The sequence below is a fragment of the Gymnogyps californianus genome, chromosome 2, assembly GCF_018139145.2.
Source record: "Gymnogyps californianus isolate 813 chromosome 2, ASM1813914v2, whole genome shotgun sequence".
NCBI classification, from domain to species: domain Eukaryota; kingdom Metazoa; phylum Chordata; class Aves; order Accipitriformes; family Cathartidae; genus Gymnogyps; species Gymnogyps californianus.
Window position 1 is genome coordinate 5,959,411 of NC_059472.1, and position 18,034 is coordinate 5,977,444.

Here is an 18,034-nt window from a genome sequence, read left to right on the forward strand (position 1 = left end):
ACGTCTCCTTGGTTTCCAACATTTGTAAAAGTATTGAAAAGAGAAGGGACTTTGTTTCTACCAGTTTTGAGTCTTCTTACCCCACTTCATCGGTACTTTTCTGATTACTGCAATATTTGCTAGTTGGGATCTCCAATATTTGTTCTTCTCTCAGACTTTCCTACCACCAAAATCCAGGTGAACAATGCACTTATGTGTTCCTTCTTTTAATTCAAACGTAGCAGCAGAAACGATGGGTTGTTTCCAAAGTTATGTATGTCACTTGAATATCTATTCATTTTATTATTCTTTGCGAAAGAGGTTAAAAGATAAGAAGGGAGCTGTAAGCAGCTGCAGCACAGGCCTGATCTGTCATCTTCTGCGAACTTTGTAAGAAGTTATAATACCTCCAGGAAACGACCCCGTGGACTTCAGTTGAAATCTTGCAAATCATGTGTCCTGAATATTGTCAGCTTACGTCAGGGAGGTGTATTTGTCTCCATGGACTGCACTTGGGATCATTACTTCCAAAATTATTAGGAATGTTGACAGATAAGTTTAGAGGACAAAGAAAAAGATCCAAGGTCTTATTAAATCTTTAGAAAAACTTGTATCATTGTCACTAGTTAAAAAATATATAGGGAAATATCTGCACAATTTATCTATTGTGGAAGACATTAAAGACTTGCATCCCAGGTTCAGCAGTATTTCTCAGCCGAGTTAGATATAACAGCTGAAAGAAGTGTGGTAAGTATTGTAATAAAACTCAGAGCTCAAAATGGCGGCCACAGACTGGTTAAATGAGAGACAAAGCAAAGGAGAAGTTAATGTGTGGGAAACTGAGGCACAGAGATGCCTCATGATTTGCCTAATATCTCTCGAGAAGACAATGGTAGCACGGGAATCCAGATCTCTCGAGTGCTGTCTAAATAGTGTTGGTGTAACCACATACCCCTACAACATGATGTCTAATATAACGGCAATGCATATGTCTGTTTGGTAGTAAATACAGGATTTTCTTCACACTAGATGTGAGTTCGTTCCCAGCTTTGCCATTGATTTTCAGGATTATCTTGAGCAATCTATCATAACTTTGTGCAAGTTTACTCTCTATAGTGTGGTGGTAATAAGACTTTTTTGGCACCTTTATTTGTCTTGGAGAGGTAAAGGCATTTAAAATTTTTAGTATAGGGGAGTTCATATGAGATTTTTTGGATAGATGGGGTTTGGCCCATTTCAGTTTCAAAGTCTCAGACAGGTTTTGTTGAGGAAGGTAGGTAGGATTAGATTCAGAACCCTTTGTCTTATATTGCTTAGTCCATTTAAGAGCTTACTGCGGGACCATGATATGTATGCAAAGTTTATGTCAAATAAAAAGACAGACTGTTCAGAAAGAGATAACAGATCCTTTTCTTGAATGACCCTTAACTCAGACTGAAAGCGATGAATAGCCTTACCAGAAAACAGCCCAAAGAAAGAGAACAGCTAATGATACTCTTGGCACATCACAGACAGAGAGAACATTAATGCAGTTTAATGAAATCCCAGACAGAAAGCCAAATGGCTTGTGCCTGACATGCATTGACAAAGTATGATTGGTCTCTTGCTGATTTATGTGCATGTGTGATCCAGATGAAGCTACAGGATTTCAATTGAGATAATGTGCATAATGAAAAAGCAAAAAAAAGTTTACCGATGTGGTGGCAGAGGTTGATGGAATCTAATTGGAGAAGCAAATGAATAACAAAAAATAATTCTGTTGCGTTTTTGTGCTGAGCTGTATAGACAGTTCAGCAATTAAATCACTAATCAGACAAGCTGGCTGACCTAGGAAAGGAGCAATCTCACGTCTCACCTGGATTGGAAGTTTTAAAATATCTGCTCAAAGAAATGTTTAAAAGATACAAAACATACAGAAGAACATTTTGGGTTAAGCAATATAGTTTGCTTATTTGGAAGCTACTTTATAATGATATTGGTTTTATTTTTAAGAGAAACTCTTTTTCAGCTAATGGAACCGCAATTTTTTTGTGTGTGCATGTGTATTAGTATTTAGGTGATTTTTTTTTCCTTTAGCCTCTTTAATAAGCAGACAAAATTGTCTTTGTACAGTTTTGCTTGAGTATCTAAGTTCCACCTGTCTGCTTCAAGGGTTGTGATGACACTTGTGCTGAAGATATGAGGCCTTGACATAAGTTGCCTGTGGTCTGATTCTGCCAATCTCCATCATGTTGACTGCCTTTCTGGAGGCTGGTTTGTATTTCTTCGCCTTGAGAAACCAGTGCTGTACATCTGTACATGTGAAATGTCTCCAGAACAAAGATTGTGTAGTTATTTGTGGAAAGAATTGAGGTCAGAAGAGGAACATCTGATTTATACCTCATTATCTTGCCCTGGGAACTCAGCGAGTTCTTCCATCTGTTTTGTGGGCAGGTATAGGAGGTATATGTGTTTCTACCCTTTCTCCCACTGTGTACAAATACCAAATCTAGTGGTCAGAATTACAGACCACCTGAGCACTAGGATCGGGTCTCTCCTGAATGAGCAAGGGATCTGATCAGGTCCACTTGAACGTGGAGGAAGAACATAATGTGGAGGGATCACCCTGCGAATGTGGATGTGACAAACCCACCTTGAACGTCACACTAGAAATTGAACCTGCAGCGTGTAGAATGAAAGAGCCTCAGCTGCAGCTGCTGCAGCTGAGGAATCAGGTCTCTTGTATCTAACTTAACGCTGAAGATTGATCATAGAAAGGATATGAAAGACCTCCTGACTGGTACTATACACAAAGAGGAAAAAAAATGTAGGACCTTGAAGCCTTTTTTGTATGTTTACTTTTGTGATCCAGAGTGGGTGTCGTGGTTTAATCCCAGCTAGCAACTAAGCACCATGCAGCTGCTTCCTCCTCCCCGCTCCCAGTGGGATGGAGAGGAGGATCGGAAAAAAAAGGTAAAAACCGTGGGTTGAGATAAGAACAGTTTAATAACTAAAGTAAAATAAAATATAATACTAATTAAGAATAATAGGAATATAATAATAATAATAATTGTAATGAAAAGGAATATAACCAAAAAAAAAGAGAAATAACACCCAAGAAAAGACAAGTGATGCACAATGCAATTGCTCACCACCCGCTGACCGATGCCAGAGCTGCGATCTGCCCCTCCTGGCCAACTCCCCCCTGTTTATATACTGGGCATGACATTCCATGGTATGGAATACCCCTTTGGCTAGTTCAGGTCAGCTGCCCCGGCTCTGCTCCCTCCCAGCTCCTTGCACACCTGCTTGCTGGCAGAGCATGGGAAACTGAAAAGTCCTTGGCTTAAGATAAGCGCTACTTAGCAACAACTAAACCATCAGCGTGTTATCAACATCATTCTCACACTAAATCCAAAACACAGCACTGTACCAGCTACTAGGAAGAGAATTAACTCTATCCCAGCTGAAACCAGGACAGTGGGGTTGAGAAATCTGTGTTTAAATACCTAGATAACTTGCCTGGCTTTTCAGAAACACTAACCAGCAGTGGTGGCTTCTTCCAGTGGGAGTCTGAGGTCCTGCACTCTGAATCCTCAGGCTTTTTATTTTACAGTGGGATCTTAGGGACTATCTCTTACATCTGACAAATTAGATTTATTGTCAGATTTTTTTTTAGACTGTCACAAAACGTTTTACATATTTAATTCTCAGTAATTTACCCTCTGAGTAAAGTGCAACTGGCCATAATGCTGAAGATAAAAGTTTGGTAAATGTATGACCTCCATCCATCACCTTCTTGAACACAGCAGGCATTGCAATAGTACATTAGGAGAGCATTTAGTTCCCAATCCATACCATTGATCAGAGGACTTGAAAGTGTTACAGCCTCGTCTGGGAAATCTTCCATTTCCAGTTTGACTTAAAGTCTGTGACTTTAGCTCAGGACTTTTCTGATTCAGTTGCTGTTGTGTTGATGAGAAGATGCCAGATATGCGATGCAGCACTGAGGGAATAACAGGTGGGTCCTAATGTTATAGCCATGCTTGAAGTGTCTGTAAAGTACATATATTCACATTTTATATATGTATTTCAACTATTACATATCTGGATCTTTAAACATTTGTGGTGTTTCAGCTGTCAAAACATCATGTGAGCAGTGGTGATAAAAGTGGAAGGAAATCTTCCCATTGGTAGCCAGAGGAAAAGTCTAGCTGAAATGAAATCCTGGAAGCGTTCTCTTTCTTCTCTGTGCACCACTCATTTACACAGAGAGGTTGTGGCAGTTATAATGGAAAACAACTACCTGCCTGATGGCTGGAATCAATTAACTTAAAGTATACTATTTCCATTTTCCTTTTTTTTTTTTTTTTTTTAATCTTAGTTTGTGCCAGAACAGTTCTAAACTTCCTGGAAGGTCAGCATGACAGTCTGAAATTGCCACAGTCTTGTGATGCTGAAAAGGCTATTTAGTGTTTGGGGTTTTTTAAAGGCACTTCAACCCCTCATTTGCCATATTTAGGACTGGATTAATTTTTATCCTTCAGTCCTTTCACATTACACAGCAATGCAGAGTGACATTGACACCGGAGACAGTTATAAAACATTTGCCTGAATGGTGTAAATTGACATTTATACAAATGGACATTTATACAAATGCTCATTGGACACGACAGTGAAATCTTTTCTTTTTTGAGCTCATTAGGAGATATATTGTTCTCTAAATGGGCTGGAATCTCTCTTCCAAAATTTAATTTTAGTATCGGATCCTTCTTTGTTCCAGTTCTTCAGTGCTGAAAGCCAGATAATTTTGTGCTAGGGTTGTTTCTTTTCTCTCTTTCACTCGGTACAACAGCACGGGGCACTGAAGGAAAACTCAAAACACTAAGAGCTCTGCTACAGTACGTGTCAGTGGATATTTATTAGACACAGTCACTTTCTGTCCCAAAGTCATCCCTCCTAATGTAGTTGGTGGGAACTGTACTTTGGCTCTTATTATTTCTCCAGCTTGTTATGAATTTCTCCCATATGTTAACACAGACATGTATACATCAACTGTAAGTACTGTGTACCCAAGTCCAGAAAACCAGAGAAAGGCAACCATCTCAGTGTCTGGTTTGGGGGGAATTTTTATAAAGAAGAAATGAAATTTCCAGCTGAAGTTTGCAACAGTTACCACTATTTGATTAGTTGTGGTGGAGACCTATAATTAGCTCTTATTTAAGAAGGCATATGGTCCAACAGACGGTAAAGGAAAAAAAGCAAGTTAGATAAACAGGGCTATTTGCACAAGATTTTCTCGTCTCCTTTGGTTATATTTTGCAGTACGGTGCTTAGGTTCTAGCAAGATGGCATACTGTTCGTTCAAGGAATGCCCACATGTCTTCATTTTCTCTAAAAAATAGCAAAATTAGTATGGCCTGCAAGCATTTAAGAATTTTGGCAATATTAGAAGAAATTAGATGACAAGGAAACTTAGAAATTAGAAAATCCATACCTATTTTGTAGGGACTCTGAACAAGAACCACCTCTCCTTGTGAGGCTAGTGGGAGTTTCAGATGCTGAAGACCAAGAGACAGGACAGCCCAAAGTGTGTGTCTGGATGGGTGAGGGAGGTAGTCATCTACTAGATAGATTTGGGTTATGTTTATGACGGTACCAACCAGGACGATGTGTGCTGTAGAGATCATGCAGATTACAGGTAGGTGGGCTACAGCTAGTTCTGACTGAGATTTTAACAGCAATACTATCTATACCCATTTATTATTGCCTTCCCTGTTCACCTATGTTAATAGACTATGTGATTGCTTCCAGTTCTCTTCAGGGCAAGGACATCTAGCTCAGTTTAAATTGCCTTCTGCTGTGATTTACCAACAGTTGACTTTCCACTGAAGCAGATTAGGAAAGATCACATGAACCGCTGACACAACATGTCTGCGTGGGTAGTAACATAAGGTCTGTGGGTAGGAAGGTTTCAAAACGTTCGCAGCTCTTTCTCAAATGAGTGCGTTGCAATGCCCTTCATCCGTCTGTGCACGAGTGACCCGGGAGAATGAACCCATCTACGTTTAATGGTATCATATGTCTCTGAGGTTTTCTTGTGTGGGAAGCCAAGCATAGAGACTATGATATGCTTCTTGTGGCTCTGAATTAAACTGAAATACAAATGTTTAAGTGTGCACTGTTATTCATAAAGAAATATTTACAGTAAAGCTCTGTTTACAACTGCAGCATCTTGATTTCCCCGCGTTATTGAAGAGCATCTCTTTCATTAAAGCAAAACTTAGCAGAACCCTGCTTTTCCATTTATCTGAACAGCAGCATAATAATACTGCTTTTCTCAGACAGCAAGAGAGATTCAAGAAGTTGCCAGCAATTGAGTAATTATCTTGTTTCCAGTGCTATAGTCGTAAAGGCATTAAAGAGGCTGGATATGAAGTTAGATCTGTTTTCCATATGGATTTTTTCCTGACTGTATAATCACTCCCTGTTCATTTTAGACCTCTCACACAATGCTCAATAAACCGTAGAGAGATAATTCTGGAGAAAGGAGGATGTATACCTGAAGTCATCCTTCTAAAAGGCCATATTCCCTGGAGTGGTAATTTCATATTTAGAATAAAAAATTATGACTTTCTTTGTTCTCTCTCTTGCATGGGGGATAGGAAGTGATGTAGTCTCTCCAGCAACAGAGTGTCAGGACTGAGTTGTCACATTTCCTCCTTCCTTCTTTTGAAAGTAGTAATTAATCTGACTTCTCTGGGCTACTGAATAGAGGACAGAGTCAGGGTAAATCCTATCTCTGCTCTTTCTTTGTCAAACCCAGAAGTTGAAGTATACTAAAAGCAGAAGTAACGGAGGGGTGTAAGTATGATATTTTCCCCTGTAATTCTCAGTAAAGCTGTAGCCAAGTCCTACAAGTTTAACAGAAAAGTTGTATAGGAGAAAATTTGCTGTGAAGGAGGTTTTAATGTGTTTCCTCTGGAGAACACAGTTTTTCACGTTTCATTTTGGTCTCATACTCCTTGTTGTGTAGGGAAATCTAACATTATTTAAAGTTATTCTTAGCAAGGTACTCAATTTTAAAATAAACCAAGGTCCTAATTCCAAGGCTTTCTTCATGCTTCCAGTACCTGTTGGAAACAGAGTTAAAAAGTAATACAAAGTGATGTAATAACGATCACGCTCGCTGTGCATGGTCTCTATAGTACTACAACTGAGAACCTCTTCCTTTCTAACTCTTGTTTTTCCTTCAGAAACTCTCTAAAACACACTGCCTTTTACTCATGGCTTTGCAGGTACCCTCCTAGCATAGGAACATTACCTCATGCAAGAGTTCTGAGTTAGGGGCTATGCAATTAGGCATTTACATGTTTTAAAGCCCTGAAAAAATAAATATGAACAAAACTCCAGCATTTCTCAAAGGTCAGATGATACCAATACTCTTGGGCAAATCTGGGTCTCAGACCGGGATGCCTACCATCCTTGAAAAGGTTTGTTGGTTAACATTTATTCCAGTTTTCTTTGGCAGTTATAGACATCAGGAGGAAGCACAATCGAAGATGTAATTATGGAAAGAATCTAACTGTCGAGCTTGAAGCATGCTAATCACTTACACACCAACCAGATTGCAGAGGGCATAAAACCCAGCCAATCCTATTGCCTTGCAAACAGCAAGGGTTCATATGACTTAGGTGGCTCTGGGGAAATCATTCATCATCAAGTCTCAGCTACACCAAGACATTGCCATTTCAAAGTCTCTCCTTGACAGAAATCAGAGGTTGAGATATGCGCGCGTCATTGTCAGTTGATTCTGCCAAGGTGAGTTCATTGTTTGTTTGTTCCTTGGAAAAGTTATTGACATAGAACAACTGTGAAACTTCTCAAACCATTTTTATAGAGGTTTAAAAAAAAAGTGACTAAAGGATGATTCAAATAAAGGAGATTTAAAGGGAAGAAGGGAGATAATTTAGGCATGGTGAAAGCAGAGGAAGGATGCTGTAAAAGCTCAGTTGGAAAATAAAGAAGGTGGGATATCTGGGGAGGACAATTGGGATAATTGACCAGTGGTGTTTGGGAGAAGGAGTGCTAATCTATCTGGTGTGTGTATTAGGATCTTAGAAGGTCAGGGGAACAGTTCTGACCTGCAGAATGTTATCAACATCTTTGATTACTTTTCCCTAGAAATGTCTTCCTCTCCTCACATGAACAGAAGTCATGTGAGGGTGCTGCTGGGGGAAATAACACAAATGAGAACATCTGAAAATCAGGAAAACTTAGGTCCCTGTCACAGCTTTGCACCAGCTGAGGGATGCTGCCCAGTCTGGCCAGGCAATACTTCCAGTTGATGTACCAGTGGGTCCTTCAAGTAGAAGGACAAGCTATTCTGGCATATCACACCACTTTAAAACACCAAAAGAGTAGCACATTAGTCAACTAAAGTTGATTTAATTATCAACTTTATCAAATTATACCTACTACCAACAGCAAAGCTACGGTTAAGTGAGTTTGACCAGATGTCAGATATCTCTGTAGGGGACTACGGTTTCTGGTGGTGTCCTTCAGGTTCCAGTGCTTTTTCTTGAAGATGTTAAACCAGATTTTCTTATCCATTGCTTACCTCTTTCTACTTTCCTATCCCAACTCTCATTATATGCTCTGAGGCATTATGCAAAACTATTCTTCTATTCTATTCTATTCTGTTCTGTTCTGTTCTGTTCTATTCTATTCTATTCTGCTATATTTTTCTATTCTATGTTTTTCTATTCTATTTTATTCCATTCTTCAGGGGCTTTTGCACATCTGCCACAGACACCTACCACCACCCCACCAGCGCCTTCCTACTGGCAGTGGTCATTAGAACAATAGTTTCTATTCTCACTAAATTAAGCAGAAGATAAGTAACAGATTTGTTTACGGGTCACTTACCCATCAGTTCCTCCCTGGTAAGATTACCTGGACAGATGTTTTCAGGGGCCTCCAGGATCTAAATAGCAAAGCATCTCTCTGATTCTTTAAAGGGATGAATAATTTCTCTGTGATGTGCTACAATAACATTTAGAAATCTCCATCTATAGAAAGTTCCAGATGCAAAGATTAGGCAGACTAGAGTGTATTTGGGGGAGCTTGGTAAATTGGATATGGAGACATGGGAAAGCAGGACATAATATACTGACTGGTCTGTACAGGTAGCCTATGCTAAGTGTTTGAAAGCGTGCACAACTGCAAAGAGCCTTTTTTCCCTTCCTTTCTTTAAAATGCTGTTACTCAATAGTCTGTAAAGCGATTGCTGGGGGTGGTGGTAGGAGGGCAGTATATTTCCTGTGGAAAGAATAGAAAGAGAGAGATGCATCAACAGGCTTTTCTCATTCTCTTAAAAGAATGGTAGTGGAGCACAACTGTCCTGTTTATGCTTGTGATGGTTCTTACAGCCCTGAGAGCTCTTTCACTTTCCAGATAATTTGAAGACCTATTCAACCCAAAGAAGATAAGCAGCAAATGGAATAGCCACTTAGGAAAAGGAGACAGGAAAATAGGATTCCTTCTAGCTTAAGGAACACTGCAAGTGTCACAAATAAATCTCCTAACAAGGAAATTTACTGAGCTAAAGCTCATTACCACAAAATTAGACTTTCCTTGTTGAGTTCACCAAAGCTCAAGCCTTTGAAACTGTGGAATAAAGAGCTAAATGCAGGTCAATACAGTCTTAGCTCCAGCTCTCACCAGGCAGTGAGAGCTCCCAGCAGTTTCCACACACTATGTCTGTCTTCCTTGGACTGCATGTGACTGCTAAGCAGTGCAGGCATAGCTCAGAGCTGTTTGCATAACTGAGGTTATGCTAGAAAGAGATTTGGGAAAGCCTATAGTTTCAAGCTTCTCTCTCACACCATCCTGTGCTTTGTGCCAAAGGACAGAGCTGCTTGTGTGAACATGAGGGTACATCTGCTATGTCTCCTGCCGGCAACCCTCTCTGAACAATGATGTCAGCCGTGGCAAATGCCAACCTTATTGCCACTGGCTGTTAGCAGACAAGTCTGCGGGTTGAGAGAGACGTGAGTGTCAGAAGGCATCCCAGGAACAAGGGGAATTTTGTAGAAGTTCCCAGGATGATGATGTTTTCATGGAGTAGACTAAGGAAGAGTATGTTTGGTGCAGGTGCCACTTCTTGTTAGTGAAAGAAGCTCGAGTACAGTCACAGAGCCTGGTCCCTGTCCATACCTTAAAGCACAGAATACATCAGTGAGTGCTACTGCCTGAAGGGCAATATCTATGGAGATGCTGTCATTCCCCTTTGCTTTGAGAGGCAGGATGCCTGCATTGCTGTCAGCATTACTAAGACGTCTTCATGCTGCCAAGTGCTCCTCTGAGAAAACTCCTGCCACAGCCTTATGTCATACTTTAAGAGAGAAAGAAGCAGGCTGTGGCCATTGAAAGAGGCAGGGATATGCTGTGTTTAGGAGATGGTCAGGTACTCATCTGCTGTAGTTCTCTGCCAGATCTCTGCAAAGGTAGATCTCTCTCCTTAAAACTCAGCAATTTTTGGCCCTGTAGTACCATTTTCACTCACAATGATTTGAGACAACCCTAAGCATTGTAGCATGTCTTTGACTTTGACCTTTCGCACAAGAGAAATGACTCTTTATGCCACCTTGCAAATCTAGCTCCTAAAGCAATTACACACTAGGAGTGGTCTGCGCAGGAGTGTGTTTGAAAAGAAAATGACATTAAACTTTCCATCCTAGAAGAGTACCAGTATATCAATATCCAAATCAAATAACATAAAGCTTCCTTTGTCTGCCAGCTAGGAATAAGAATGCATTATACCTCTAATATGATTTTTGCAGTGTCTCTAATATGATGAGGTTTAAATTAAAATAAATATGACTGCATGCTTTTGAAGAGCTAATCAGGCTGAAACATTCTAGCCTAACTGGTGTAGCATAAGGAAATAAATGTGTATTTATTTAGGCTGCTTGGACTTATGCATAACTACTGTGCAGCATATGTGATGGGAAGACAATAGCAGGGTGAAATACTCAGGCTGTTCCGGGGTGTGCTTGGTAAAAGTCAGTAATAGGAAAATTATTTGAATGTAGTCTGGATGACAGCACTATGGTCCTGCTAATTAATTAGCTCAAGTCTTATTGATCTTATTGGTATTTAATCAACTCTTCTCCTTGCCCCATACGATTTTTTTTTTTTTTTTTTTTTTTTTTTTTTTGGAGAACGTACTTTGTCTGCACTATTCCAGTTCCAGCAGACCGGCGCCACAAAAACTAATCATTATAATGACAAAACTCCATTCACTTGTCTACCGGAGCCTTTAGTACTGTTTTTTTAAAGTCCTTTCTCTTCTTTTATTCCCCCCCACCACCCAAACTTCACCTTGGGAAATCTTTAGTTTTCTGTCAGTCTTCACTCACTGACTTCTGATTGCAAGCTATGTATGATTCTTGCACTGAAAAGCAAAGCAGTAGTTTTAGCACAGCAGAATAGACCTGTCCTGATTTGAAACTCTTGACAAACCAGCAGTCCCTAAGACTTTCTGACCTGGACTTCTATCTTATCACAGCTCATGGACTCAAAACAATTCTGCAAAGGCCCAAATTCCCAGAAGTACCTTCTGAAAAACTGTTCTTTGTAAAAAGCATGTGCCTGCTGGCTTCCTGATGATGATCACAGATCTGTCTCTCTTTGAAGGACTGATACTGGTACACCTTTTTTAAGCACACCTTGTCAGGAGAGTTCCAAAATACCATTTGCTAAAGGACTATGTTTCAAAAGCTCAGATTCCTACAGCACTGAATGCTGGAAAGGGACAAAACACTCTGAGTAAATTTTGCAAGAATTTGTTGCTCAGGGGTTATGGAATTAGAATTAACAGGGGATTCTGATTAACAGCCAAGACACAACTTGAAAGTACCTAACTCTGGTGCCCAGTTGTTTGTTCAATAGTCACACAGTCATCGCAGGCTCCTCTGGAAGGAATTCACCGTAATAATGTTGTTGCCTCCAATGTGGGTTTGTACAGCTAAGCAAGTCACACTGTTTTCTTGTTAGTGAAAGAAGAATTACTCAATAAGCAGTGGACTTCAAGCAAAAATTTGCCTCAATCTAAAGCATGCACTTTTTTTTTTGTCAGATGAATGATGTCTTAAATTCCATAGGCTCCAATGTAACTAAGACAAAATACATGCACTGGAGGCACCTAGAAGTTTGGAAGGACAAATCCCACCTGAGTTTATGTGAAGTTCATTTGTGACAATGTGCTACATCAGCACACAGATGAAGCTGTTGACTGTCTGAATTCAATGTGGAGAAGCTTAGGGTTTTGGTTCTTGGGTTCCTCAGATTAATCCCAATTGTATGGGCCAAATTGGCAGCTCTCACATGGGTCAAGGGCCTGAAAGATTACACAGGACTTTTGGCATCTTGAAAAAATAGCTACTTTTTTTTTTTTTTTTTTTTTTTTTTTAACTTAAGATGCCTCTGAACTTCCAGGCTCTACATTTGAGGTCTGCTATTGGCTATTGTCCCCCCTCCCAGGTAGTAACTTCTGGGAGCACCAGAGATGACAAGAAAACTCCCTCTTCTGAAAGATGCCTGTTGCAGATAAAAGATGAAATTTCACAGGTGAACACTTATGGTCCTCATAGTGCTGGGTAGCAAATCTCCCTAGAAGACATTTGATGCTTTAGCTTTCATTAGAAATAAAGTTAATAGGGTAAGTGCTGTCACAGGGTCAGCTATTCTCATTTTGAAATCCAGCCTACCTGAAGTTTAACATTTATTTTCTTTAAATACCATGTTTGGGAACCTGCAACCCACAATAACAATCTGCTCCATTACCATTAATTATTGAGAATGCAAGTGTTTAATTACAAGTACTAATACAACTGACCTAGATAATCCTGAAGTGAAAACATAGGAGAAAAAATAATCTCCCTGCAGAAATCACACCAGGATTCTGTCTGTGTTTTGTGCAGGTGATTCCAGCCTTTGCTCAGCCTGCGTTCATGAAAACAACGTTTACAGCAGAATATTTCAGATTTTGTACAGAAACGAAGAGATCATTCTTAATGAATCAATGAACTTCAGAGTGCACCTGCTTCTGGATGGCGAAAGGGTGAGTTGTCTTGGGATGCACATAAGAACCAGGAGGGCTGGGATTCCTCTTACCTAACTTTAGGTGTCCAATGAACAGATTATCTCCATTTGAGAAGCTGTCATGGGGTCCCTGTGCTGTCACGGGTCTCATCAATGTAGCTGGTGGAGGTAAAGGCATGATTTGTCTGACCAAATGCCAGCATCTGCATTAGAAGGAGATCAACTGTCCTGTACCCATCATTACGTATGCTGACAAGGGTGCCTGGGGTGATTTGTTTATTTGTAAATGCTGACACTATAAACATCTGCATTAGGTCAGATAGACCCTTTGCACTGTGCCTGTTGTGAAGAGTAGTCTACAGCTTGGCTTTTCAGCAGAATAAGATGTTGACATATACTGGTAAACCAGTATATCAGAAACTCAAGTGTATCAACCGTAATTTGTCATTTGTGCACTAGATCACTCATTCTATATATCCGTGTAGATCAGCCTCACCTGAGAAAACGGGGAATCTGCATCTTACTAGGACCAGTTTCTACTCCCACCATCCATTACTGCTATCTTCTTCTCCTCCTCTCTCCTTGTGACTGGTTTTTGCTACAGCAATGACAATACTGTGACCAAGCTACCCAGTCTCTTTCCACCGCTCAGAGGTCTCCTCGCCCTTCTCCTTAGTGCTCTTGATTGCAGGAGTGCATGGCAGAGTTGCTGGAACTTACCCTCCCTATAGTCCACGTAAACTCCTTTGCTTTCCATCATGTCTCAGCTATAATGGGTTCATGCTGAGATCCTTCTCCCTATTCGGCATCCACTCCTTCAGCCAACATGAGCACCCACACATGGGAAGTACATGATCTGAACCACCCATCTTGTAGGGCACCTTTGGCTTCCTCTTACTGATGTGCAACTAATGTCTGCCAGTGATAACTCCTGTTCCCAGGAGCTACAAGAGAGGAGCAGTCTTAGAGTATGGAGAGGACTGTTTTACTGGACTCTTAAATAGAAAGGGGAGAAATTGTCACAGTAGAATGGCACTCAGGCCTGGCCCAACATGGCATTGCTGTGCTTTGCCAGCACAAGGACTGGTACAAAATATATGGCATTGGTACTTGCTCTCGGTGATAATGAGAGACACATGACATCAACTGTTTTTGCAAAATCAACATGCCATCAAAAATAGGTTCTATAAGTTATGCAGCCAGTGTGAATCAAATGCTGTGTGTTGAGATGCTCATCTGTCCTTCCTTGTATAACTTTGTATTTGAGCATAAAGAGATTTAAAATTTCTGTTTCGTCCTATTTCAACTCATGTATACATGGGTTAAATATAGATCTAAACTAAAACAGCTAGAGAACCTAATTTAAGCTTATTTCACATGCTTCCCTTTCCCTCCCACTTTTTTCTTAGTGTTTTCGTTTGGTTTGGGTTTTTTTTTAACATAGTGTCATCAATTTATTCCTCCCTAGAATTGTTGATTTGTGCTGATATGAAAAATTACTGATTGCAAGTTTATCAATATTCGTTAGGAAAATGTTCCAACATGCTTAATTGAATATTAATTTTATCCTTCCTCAGTGGAACATCTCTGATTAAAAGTCCCTCCCCTCAAATTATAGCAGTTTCCGCTGTGTTGAGCAAGGATGATTTCTGATGATTTTTGCATTAATATTCAAGAAAGCTGTGCACCTCACAAAATGAAAAGAAAAAAGAAAAATCCCACAAGATTCCTCACAGCTAAAACTCATTCTGACTCTTGATGTGACCTGCACATCACACTTGTCTTTTCACAGGAGGTCCCTTGGGAAAAGGACAGCTGTCCAATTCTGTACTTACAGAATGGTTTTGCACAGAGGAAACTCCATTATCTCTGTATGATGAAGTGCTTTGGGTTTTCATGGGTGTAGAATAAGAGGATAAACAGGTCTGTTGGTCCCAGATGAGCTGCTGAAGACACTGTAAAGAATCAAACGCAAAAAATAAAGGTCTGTAAAACTTTTTGCGTGTTGAGCAGATTAGCACAATTCACTTCTGCTTAATGCTCTCAGGCCTCTTTTTTCTGCTTTGATGTCTTGTCCTCCACAACTTTACAAATTTGATATACATATGGGAGAGACCAAAGCGTGTCACTCCACTGGGCACCATGTTCAGAAGAAACCTACTGCATCCACAACTGTTGTTCAGAGACGGTTTTGCATCTCTGTCACATAATCTCGTACGTTGGATGCGATCCTTGCAATGTGGGGTTGGCAAAATACCTAGAGATTTGTTAAGTGTTTTAAATATTATCTCTGTTCATAACTTTTTAACTTATTTAACACACTACAGATGCAAGTCCTTTTTGTGCCAATTATGTGCCATGGTGAGTTTTTGGGGTTGAGGGTGAAGGATCTGTTCACTGCTTTTTCAGTAAATGGAAGTGATGATAAATAGACAAGGAAGTCAGACTGGGTAATGGAAGTATTGAGTTCATATGCTCCATCTAGTTTCTGCTGTCAGAGTTGGAATTATCAAATATTATAACAAGGGAGCAGTATGCTTTCTCCTCATGGTGCTAGGGTAGTTTTGTTGATGAGATAGGTTGCTGAGATAGGCTCAGTACAAAAAAAGCCTACACAAAACCCAACGTGCATGTCCAGATTAGATTATTTGCTACTAGGGTTTTTTTATTATTTTTTTCCCCTCCTCTTGCATAACCCTGGATAAGCTTAAATATGGAAATACATCTATTTTGCCTGGCATTAAATGGAAGAAACCTCAATTATCCACCTAGAAGTGGCACTGAACATACCTTTCACCATATAAATGGTGCTTGAAAACTCTCTGATTTATTAGATGCCTTTTTCTATATTATCCGAGAATGCAGCATTCTTTGAATTCATAGGAAACAATATTGCAGCGCTGAGGCAGCCTTTACTGTTACAAAGAAGTCTAATTTATTTTCATAAGCTTTTGCTTTCATTCTTATTAAAGAAGGAGCTCTGCCTCTTTCATAAAGCAATAAAAAAGGTAACTTGTCTGTCTCCTTGCTTGCTGGCTCCATTCAGGGACAATTTACTAGCAGGGAGAGGACAGAGTGAGGCAAGCTGGGATATCACAGTAGATTAGATTTTGTACTTTCCAGAGAAATTTAAGTGAGATGGGACATCCAGATTATTCAGTCTGACATTCTGGCAAAATGGTTAAATATTATGGAAGTACATCACAAGAACGCTGGAAACTCTTAAAAGCTAAACCAAAGATATAAATGTAAACCTGAAAAATTAGAACTCAAAACTGAAATGATGCACTTGATTCCGGGCTTGTTCCACAGAAATTGGAGTACTTTGCTTTGTATGTACTTTTTATCGTATAAAATACTTTTACTTTTCATATACAAATACATTCTATTGTACAGATTCTAAACAGTGTTTAATAAAATGCATTTTCCTATCAGTGCAGTCATTTGGCAAGAGAGGTAGAGGTTAGAGAACAGCCTGAACTCTGGACAGCACTTTCTGGAAAATGGTATGTGCTCGCAGATGAATACTGGGTCTTTTTGCACAAGCTATGAGGCCCAAGGTGGGAGCACTAGGGGAAATGTAGGCACACCCCAGCAACAGAGAACACGATACTGAATTTGCAGACTTACTTTCCACAAGACACAAGATGATGTTACAAGAAAATGCAGAGTAATATTAAGCTGATGCAAACAATGAAGAATTAATCAAATGAGAAATGACAAAATTAATTTCAGCCTTGTTTGATTTTAGGGAAAAAAAAAAGAAAGAATGAAATGCATGTACTATTTCAAAGAAAGCTTTCAAAATTTCTGTTCAGAACTGTCGTTATTTATTTTATTTTTGACTGGAAACAAGATCAGCATGTGAAATGCAATAATATTTCCCAGAGGGCAGACGTTCTGAATTTCTCTTACTTTTATTTGGGTGTATGGAATATTATAGAACAGAATAATATTCCTTGTTTAGTATGAACGTATTTCCACAAACACAGATCTTTATTTTCTCTTTCATGAGTTGTGATTTTAATCATTAACACAGCTGAGAGGTCAAAGAACTTTGTAAAAAAACACTGGAAGACCCTTCACAGAGTGTCTGGGAGGACACTGCTTGGCTTAGTCAGTCAAACACTAATTATATTCCAGAGAAATTTTTCAGGCTAATTTCTTAAGTAGGTTGGTGTGAAAATTTAAAACTTTTCTTCAGGAGAAAAAAAAAAATTAATAAAAAAAAAATTTATAGTCTATCAAACTTTTGGAAAATTATGCAGTCTGTAAATAATAACTATGGAAAACACTGTAATAGTCCCAGGAGTGCTAAAATAAACAATCAATATTTCATTTAAGGACAATATTATTTCATACAGGAGACTGAGGAATGATAGAAATTTCAGTGCCTCTTCTCCATGAGCTATGGAAAGGCCATTTCAGTTTTTTCCCATGTGAAGGATCTTACGCACCTGTGGTTCTAATAAGTGAAAAAAAGTAAAACACAGGAAAGTCCAGCAGGTATCAAAGCTATATAGTAACTTGTGTCATGTAATTACTGTATGTAATTCTGTTGTGTCTCAACCTGTGCATAAGTCTTTTAATGATATTTGCTCATGAAGGGTCCAGTGATTTTTGAACAACTGTCCAATTTTCACTTGTCTTAATGTGTACATCTCCAATCTACAAAGGAAAACATGTAATCTCTGTAGTGAGAACTGTGATTCGATTTTATGTGGGTTTTTGCACTATTCTGAACAGTCTGATTTCAATACAGCTTTGGGATTAAAAATATCCTATACTTGCACCTTAATGCATGACCTCATGCAGTGATGAATATCTCTAAGTCTCTCAGACATCCGTTCATTGCCTCAAGGTGTTTTGAGCTAGTGTCACTAGCTATTGAACTTGTTTTAAACACAGATTTCAGTGACAGTTGCGGGTGCTCAGCAGTATTAGGCACAGACCCAAAATTTCACTCCCT

The 18,034-nt window shown here is 39.4% G+C and overlaps 1 protein-coding gene across 1 annotated transcript in view; it reads left to right on the forward strand.

The window, feature by feature from the left end:
* FAM135B (family with sequence similarity 135 member B) overlaps positions 1 to 18,034 on the forward strand; it is a 146,313-nt gene that overhangs the window by 53,887 nt on the left and 74,392 nt on the right. The window contains exon 3 of the mRNA XM_050891994.1: positions 12,945 to 13,084. Coding sequence (XP_050747951.1) covers positions 12,945 to 13,084 — 140 coding nt within the window. The remainder of the gene's footprint in view (positions 1 to 12,944; positions 13,085 to 18,034) is intronic.